An 8830-nucleotide genomic window follows, 5' to 3' on the forward strand; every position below is an offset into this window, starting at 1 on the left:
ATCAAAAGAGAATAAATACATTTCTTCAACTGTGTTAAAATTATAGTCATGACTGTTAAGTATATGTCTAAGGAAGAAAGGGGCAAGAAAAAAAGGACAGTAATTTTTAATGGACAGAAAAATTAATAAAGTCTGATTTCCCATAAAATGCTGTCTCCTGTTTCTCCTTTCCCTGCAACCACAGTAAACCTACATTTCTGCCAGGTCCAAAACACACACGGTGAGTGCTCTGCGATTTCCCCTCCTGCTATTCTGTTCAGTATGAGCTGGACAGAGGGATGAGAGCTGAATCCTGCTTCTCCTTCCTGAAGGGGACTGATGAGGCAATCTTGTCCCTCCTTACCCAGACATCTCTTTTCCTGAAGTTTGCAAAAATAGGTCATCTCTGAGGCTTTCCACCCCACTGCCAAATGTGACTAGGTCATTAAAAATTAACAGGGGAACTACTTGGTCGAGAGAAACCAATACAATCATTTTCTTTCCTTCAGCCAGACTAAGGAAGTAAAACTAATTACTGGTGTTATTTTTGGTGCAGAATGCTGAGATGGAAAAGGTCAGAAAATATTCAGGGTACAAAACAATATTGACATTTCCTGAATGAAATATTAAATTACCTTATGGCACTTCAGAAAAGGGATTAAATAAATAGGTCATATGCAGAGATGAGCTATTAGTTTATAAAATAGTTGTTACAAATATACATATAAGTATTTTTTATTTTTATTTATATATAATATATAAAATTAAGTTGCTTAACATAACATATAATACTTGTCATTTAAAGTTAAATATGTTATAAAAATTTAAAAAATACAAAATAGGTAAATTTAAAAATCGAATTATAAAAATAGTGAAATTTAGGGTTAAAATTCCCTACAATTCCTTAGAGGAGTGCAAGCGGGGCAGAGGCAAGTCCGTGGCTGCATGGCATAGGCCAGCAGAAACTGGGCCACATCTCTTGTCCTTCACAACCTCAGTGATGCTCGGGAAAACTTGATGTTCTCTGCAGAACAAATGATGGCAGCAAGTGCAGTCTAATAGAGTGAATGGATAACTCGGGGAACTTCGGGAGCAAAGGGCGCGGAGCAGGACGCCCTCAGGCCCCGCCGAGCCGGGCGGCGCCACCGCCGCCATTGGTGAGACCGCCACACTTTTCCTAAGGGATCCCTCCCGCCACGTTCCCTCTGGCTCCCGGAGGGACCAGCCCCGCTCCCGAAGGGATCAGCCCCTCTTCCAGCGGGATCAGCCCCTCTCCTGCTCCCCGTGCCCCTGGGCTGCCGCAGGCCCCGGGCGGTGGCGGGGACGGGCGGCCTGAGGGGCGGCGGCCGAGAGCGCTGCAGGCGCCGTGTGGCGGCCGCTCCTGTGGAGGAACGCGGCCTCGGGCATTTAAGATGCTCTTAGGGTACTTTAAAAGGTCAGGACTGTGCTCACAAACTGACTGAACTGCTCTGCAGAGAAGCCAGAGGAACATCGCAGTATCACATCGCAGGTTTATCTTATGAGATTCTGCAAGAAAGCGCTCTAATTCTCAGTGATTGGCTTTGAGTGACCTGTTCTTGCTAATTAAAAATGAACCGAGTGAAATTAATGTATCGACTTGCGATCCCACGGGACAGCCCTCAATATTGTTTTGTCCACAAGAGCTAAATAGAAAGAAGGTGAAACAATTCACTTCTTTTCTATCCCTCCAGTTTTTCACTTCTGCTTGAAATGGCCAAGGAAAATTCCCCATCCCTGGCTGAAGTTGTAAAACGAGTTGCAGAGCAGCAGCAGTCACAGGCGTCAGACATAGAAAAAAGCAAAGCAGTTCTTTTCCAACTGCAGGTAATAAACCTTGTTTGGAGTAGTTCCATCAATTATTTTTCATTCGATGAAGAAGTATTTCCTTGAACTTAAAAGGATGAATGCATTCAAGTGTAAGACAGCCATTCTGTTCCTGTGTGTGGCATTTAGGCTCAGCCAAAACTGTGTGTGTGTATTGTTGTTTGTAAGGCCACAACACAGCCAAGTCTTCATTACAGCAGGTGAAATGTTGGTTTGTAACTTGAAAAAAACAAAACAAAAATACTGGGCTGAACCCACAAAGTGAACCCACAACAACTAAATGCAAAGTTATAGCTTTTCAATTTTTTTTTTAAGAATCATAATTTCCTAAGAAATTGTGAGGGAAGGATTTTAAAAATTAATTTTTTTTTTCAGATTTTTTTTCTTAGCATCTTTTTTGACGCAAAATACTTTTTTCCCCCTTATGTTTGAAGTGAGTAACCTAAGTAGCAATTAAATACTGGTATTATTAGGTACTATTTTGTAGAACACTGGGTATGTGTAGTTTTTGTGAAGACTCTGTGATCATTTCTTCTGTCTTTTATAAAGCTTTCAATTGTTGTTTAACCTTCAATATCAAATTTCTATCGAGAAACTTACTTTTAAGTCTGAGAAAATATTATTCCAGTCAATATTTTTCATCGTGGAAGAATGCAAATGGAAATAGTAGAGTTATGATTATAACATCTGTGCATAGGTCTACAACTGAAATAATTGATACTTGAAATTTTGTGCAAAAATAACATTTCTGAAGTAGCAGTGAAATCTTGTATTTTTAGGAATTTCAGTGGACTTGCCACACTTTACAAGAAGCTTTTCCTGTATCCCAAAATATAGTCTGATGATGCTGCAACAATAATTTGTGATCTTACAATTTAAAAACATGTATCTGCTTTAAAACAGACCCAGAGAGCTTTAAAACCCTAGGTAATGACAGGTCCTTTCCAGCCTTGATGATTCTGTGATTTCTTATGGTTTGAAGTACTACTTCCTGGTTTTGTTCACTTGTCATCAGTTGATGTAGAGGCCTTTTTAGTACTAGATACGTATTTCTTACAGGGTTGAAAATAGCTGTGATTAATTCAACTCTCAGCTACTGCTGTGATGAAGTCAGGATTAAAAACTTCAGTTGGACAGGCTAGTTAAGCTCCATTACCTGACACACTCCTCTTGTGTCTGTGTAGGTTTTCAAGGGATTTTTGGCATCTTTAATTATTTTTGGTCTGATTAGGACTTCACCAGCACTAAGCAAACATGTCTAATTATCCTCCATTCAAACCATATTAGACAAGTGAAAAAAAAGGCTGTTGAATTCATATAAATTACAGTGTTTAACTAGACACTTCATATCTTCCTCCAAAAAAAAAATTCTTAAATGAACACTTCAATATTTTACAGGCAAAGTGCCAGGAACTAGAAAAAGAAATGAATTCTGTTCTGTTAGAAACAAAGACAACAGAAAGGGAAATACATCTGCAAGATGATGCCATAGAAGTGACAAAATATCGCTGTGAAAATCTGGAGGCCAAAGTCAGAGCCCTGTATTCTGAAAATTTAAAATTGAGGTGTGATGCAGAAGCAGTACAAGAGGAGTTTGAGATGATACTTGAAAGAAATAATGAATATCGGGAAAAAATGAAGGATCATAAACATCTCTTTTGGGAGATGGAAAGTAAATTGCCAATTATGATTGAACTTGCTGAAAAGAAAGCAGTTGTGGAAGAATTAAAGGCAAAGAAAGAGGAGTTAATATGTGATCTGCAGAATCCAGAAGGATCTGTTATAAAACAAGTGCAGGTATGATATTTCTTGTTTGATTCATTTCTTTTATGTGAAATAATTTTGATATAGTTCATATAGTATGATTCTTTTGTCTAATATGTTTATGGTTCATGAGGGACTGACTACAAGGGAATGTAGGTAATTCATAATTCTGCATTAATTGAAAAAATTTTTACTTCAATATGCAGTTAAAAATATCAGTATTGTTATCTGTGTAAAATTGTATAAAAACGTTTATACTTTTATGTGTGCTCTAATGAGCTCAAGTATGAAAATATTACAGAACTGTAAGTTAAGCTTTATCATTGGATAAATTTACATGGACACTTTTCAGACTTCTGTGGAAGATTGCCATATTGTTACATGTTTCAGGTAAGAACACAATAGTCTTTAAACTTTGCTGTCAACAAAATATATTTGAGCTGTTTGCCAGCAGGAGGTAGATTTGATGAGATGGTGATAGAAATAAGAAAAGAGAAAAAACATGTGTGGTATTTTAATCTAACACTGTTGGTTTTACTTGACCCAATTACAATTTTTACTAAAAACAACTACATAGGAATTTTTCACCATGGAATTTTGACAATATATGGACAAACACATGTATGAAGTTGAAATGGGATCACAGATTTAAATTTGATATAACTTGCATTATTGAAAATTTGATGGTACTCTATTAATGTAAATTGATGAAAATTTGTTTGTGCAACAGATCTTTCAATACTGATAAATAAAGACTAATTAATATTGCTTTTCCTATGAGAAAGAAAAATATATCCAAAATATTACATTATTCTTTCATTTTGCAGTTAATTGCAATTTAAATAGAGACCACAAAATTGAGCTCCAAGTCCTGTACTGTTGTAGTTCTTATATTTCAGATCAAGAGTATATATTCTTACAGGTGTAGAACCATATGATAAGTTATTTAACAGTTAATTTTTAATTACCCATCCTAAATTATTATCATTTTAATTACTATTGATAGGTTTATTGTGAAACTGTTTATTATAGACCTTTATCTCATCTCTATTAACTGAGACTGTTTAGATGAGACAATTTTAATAAGTATGTTAGATGAACTGGGCAACCTTTCAAGGAGTGGATCTTTGTATCTTGACTTACATCTGTAGGAAGAAACCACACTTTTAAAAAGAGAAGTCACAACATTGAAAGATTTCATCAATAAAAAAAGAGATCTGCTGGAAGAAGAGAAAAAAAAGCATGCTAAGCTTAAAAAGGAAATTGAGGTGAGTCATTGGAATAAAATTTAATTGCAGTTCTTCCTGATGGAATGTAGATAATGCAAATGAAGTTTTAAGGACTTTATACAGCATTGCTGGCTATACATTGTTCAAGTGTATGCAGTAATGATGCTGTCTTAAATTCTTTTTAAAATTCAGAGCTTAATTGTGAGGAAAATTTTTTTCTGAAGTCTTTTGAGAAGGACTTCATATGAGAACTTTTGGAATGATTCCTGGAAAAAGAAGAGGTCACTGAATGGTAGTAAAGCAAATGCACATTTTAAAATTTCTGTGATACATCTGAACTACTTTACATTTCACTGCTGACTTGGTTATTCATGACTTGATAGCTCATCAGTAGAAGAATCAAATGCACCAGGAAATTGGACTTCCTATGAATCTCCCTAATTTAAGCCGACATTAAATTAGGAATAACACAGCAGCTCCTAATTAGCTGACAAGATAAAATTCTGATCAATACTTAAAAGCTTCTCTTTTAAATAATTGAACTATATTTTTCATTTTGTTCCTTACTAAAATACCCTTAGATAATTTTTAATTTGGAAGTTTCCTACCATTTATCTTGTCAGTTCAAATAAATGCCACAAAATTTAATGAGCAAAGCTTAATAATATAAAGATTAACTGATTTAAGGTTAGATCTATTGCCCTTTGTAAAATGTAGGAAGAAGAAAGAATAATTTTTTTCATGTGACAGTGAATTTTTAACCTGAAGAGTAAAGCACAGCTGCTTTAAAATAGATCTACTAGTCAGCATTTGAGAAGATTTTTTATTACCAAGGCAACATCCTATAAAGAAAATTCTCTAAATCCAAAGTTAAATTAGGTAGCCTAAAAATAACGTTCTGCTTTCAAAATCAATTTAATTAAATAGTGAAGGTTAACCTTCACTTTTTTTCTTCAGTTGTTTGGATCATGTGTTCTTTCGGTTTCAGAAGGAAGCAGGTTCAAACCCAAAGCCTTTCAGGGTATTATTTTCTATTAAGAACTCTCCTGAAAACAGTCCAGTTTTTAATATAAGAACTGACAGTGGATAGACAGACACATTTATACCCAGCAGTCCTCAACACAACTTGGGAAAGAATACTCAAGTCAAGCACAGGAATAAAGTGAGATACTAGGCACATGGAAGAAGTTTTATTGAGCTGCAGTGGTGGAATTCAGCTACAGACTGGTGGCACGTGATGTAATATTGGAGCATCCAGAGGAGGGCAGCTAAGATGGGCCTTGACGGGAAGCCATATGAGGAGCATCTGAGGTCACTTGGTCTCTTCAGCCTGGAGGACAGGAGACTGAGCAGAGACCTCATTGAAGTTATAGCTTGCTTGTGAGGGGAAAAGTAGGGGCAGGCACTGAACTCTGATCTGTGGTGACAAGTTATAGTATCTGAGGGACTGGCCTGAAGTTGTGTCAAAAGAGGTTCAGGTTGGACATTAGGAAAAGGTTCTTTGTCCAGAGCGTGGTTGGGCACTGGAACAACCTGAATACGGAAACAGTCACAGCACCAAGCCTTCACAGAGTTCAGGAAGCATTTGGACAATGCTCTCAGACACATGGTGTGACACTTGGGAGTGTCCTGTGCAAGGCCAGGAGTTGGACTCGATGGTCCTGATGGGTCCCTTCCAACTCAGCATATTCTGTGACTCTTAAAGCAGCCTGTGAACCTTTTCTTACTCTCCTGAGCACCAGCCCCATCACCTATTTCTTGAAAAGCAGACCCTGTTCCCAGCCTTGGACAGGGTGGTCAGCAATAAATCAGGGTGGTTATCTGTGTAGGGTCAAGGATAGCATATCTGTGGATATCTGTGTAGAGTTCAGTCTTAAGGATAATTCAAGATATCCACAAATAATAGAAAATTTGTTGTTATGTAAAAGTAATTTAAAAAAACCCAGCCCAAAACACTGTCTGTTCCCCCGCTGCCCTCTTTCCCCAATGCCAGTGTGTGACTGTATTACTCTTGGCAGATACTTGCTTATCCAGTCCTTAAATGACCCTGGTGGTGGAGATACCCTGAGTGCCAGATAATTTTTTTCTGGGATTGACTTTTGTTTGACTTTCATGTACAAAAGATCCAGTAAAAAGCACAATGTTGTCCCTTCCCTGTCTCCAGTAATCATATTAGTGCTCCCTCCCTCAGCAGATGTGCCAGACTGTTCCCAAAAATGATGCTAGAGACGCATTTCTAAAAAAAGCAGATAATATTGATCATAGATGTTTCAGTGTCGAACAATGCAGTCCTACTGATGCAGATGCCCCAAGCACTCGTTCAGATGAGTGAATCTGACATCAAAAAGTTGCAAACAATTATAGTGGAGAGTGAGGTAACATGAAGGCAATGAGGTAACATGAGGTAACAAGCCATCATCAATAAAATACGGCAGTTTCTAGACCACCAGTGAGGCAGTTTCCTAGTTATTTGTGAAATTTAGGCAGGCAGTGAGATTTGCAGGAAGTCAACGACAGTGCTGTGGGTTCTGCAGCTGTACCTCATCATGTGCATGTGAAATACAGTGTAATAAAGCTTCAATAAGCAGACACAAGAGTAATTATACACTACCATTCATATGCCATTTAAACTAGGGTAAGTAAGCCCAAATTTTATTAAGGGAATGCCCATTATTTCCATTTTTATTGCAGTGAGTGTTTCATTCTTTTAACACTTCAGAATGCAAATTCACTTCTCCACATAAGGCAGCAATGAGGGCAGAATTGTCAGTCCTGCATTGCTGCAGTATTGCCTAAGAAAAATGTGCCATTTTAAATGCAGTGCAGCTATAAAGTTGCTACTACAGTCAGCAAGGTTACCTCATTTGTATTCCCATTTATACCCAAGCATGCTTGTCAAAGAATGAAAATTTCTTCTTTCTCACCTCTCATTTTGGAGCCTCAAATCTTCCACATGCAAAGCCTTGCCAGAGATGTGACATGCTGTCCTTGGTGGTATTTACTTGGTTAAATTTTAAACATCTACAGAGCAGATATTCACACTGACCTCCACACTTAAGGTCTTAGTAGGACAGAGCTTTTCTTTCCTTGATGGGAAAGTGAGGCATGGTTAATGTGCTAAACCAGATATCTGAAATAAGTCAGATGAATGCTTGAGGGCCACGCAGGACAGGAGTGGGGGCTGAACTGAAAGGGGCCTCTAGCGTGAGCGGCAAACAGAGGCGTGGCGCAGCACTTTGCGAGGCAGTTCGCGCAGGCAGGACAAGCAGGCTTTCTTAGTTACAGGTTTTCTTGGTAGTAAGATTTACTGTGTGCTGTTTGCAGTGTTTCTGTTGTTTGGTAGGTTTTGGGATTTGTGCTAGTAATGGTTTGTATGCAATCCAAGACTGTAGTTAGTACAAGGGTATGGAATCAAATGGAACCCTCAAAAAAGGATGCGTCTGTCCAGACCCGTTCCTGAGCTGAACTCAGTTTTTTGAACTTAGTTTTACTGGAATGAATTACTGAAGTGTTTGTTTGTTTGTTTGTTTGTTTTTAGGTGCAGAATAAGAGATATGATGCTATATTAAAACGTTTGCATTGCCAACTGAACAAAGTCCATTCAAATAAAAGACAATGGCACTGGAACATTCAGCAGTTGGAGAAGAAGGCCGCAGAGCTGAGAAAGTGTCTTGGAGTAGCAGAGTTACAAAACATCATGTAACAAACTTAACAAAAAATAGAATGCACGTAATCTTTTCCGGGCAGGTTTTTTTCCTGGAAATGCTAGAAATCTTAAATAGCCTCATACCTGGGCCAGGCCTCAGTGATTTCTTTCTTTTTAAAGTTTTTCTTTCTTTCATTTTGTGGCCTAAACTAATAGCCACAATAATGACTTAGCTGTTCAGGAATAACTTAGCTGTTCAGGAAGAAAGTTACTGACACTTCCAGGTGTTTTCAAAATATGTGTCAGTTTTATCTAAAAAGTTATTTAAAAGTCAACCAAACAGGATTTGAGAAGTTCCTTTGTATTT

The 8830-nt window shown here is 37.6% G+C and overlaps 1 protein-coding gene across 1 annotated transcript; it reads left to right on the plus strand.

The window, feature by feature from the left end:
• The first annotated feature begins 1701 nt into the window (after positions 1-1701).
• Positions 1702-8520, plus strand: CCDC122 (coiled-coil domain containing 122). Its single transcript, XM_030234526.2, has 4 exons — positions 1702-1824; positions 3223-3621; positions 4740-4856; positions 8356-8520. The coding sequence occupies exons 1-4, from the start codon at positions 1711-1713 to the stop codon at positions 8518-8520; spliced, it is 795 nt and encodes a 264-aa protein (XP_030090386.2). The 5' UTR covers positions 1702-1710.
• Positions 8521-8830: the final 310 nt, after the last annotated feature.

This window comes from Serinus canaria, chromosome 1 (assembly GCF_022539315.1).
Source record: "Serinus canaria isolate serCan28SL12 chromosome 1, serCan2020, whole genome shotgun sequence".
Taxonomy (NCBI): domain Eukaryota; kingdom Metazoa; phylum Chordata; class Aves; order Passeriformes; family Fringillidae; genus Serinus; species Serinus canaria.

Coding starts and splice junctions, on each gene's coding strand:
- CCDC122 (XM_030234526.2), top strand. CDS start 1,711: ATGGCCAAGGAAAATTCCCCATCCCTGGCTGAAGTTGTAAAACGAGTT. Junction 1,825..3,222: donor CAGTTCTTTTCCAACTGCAG/GTAATAAACCTT, acceptor AATATTTTACAG/GCAAAGTGCCAGGAACTAGA. Junction 4,857..8,355: donor AGCTTAAAAAGGAAATTGAG/GTGAGTCATTGG, acceptor GTTTGTTTTTAG/GTGCAGAATAAGAGATATGA.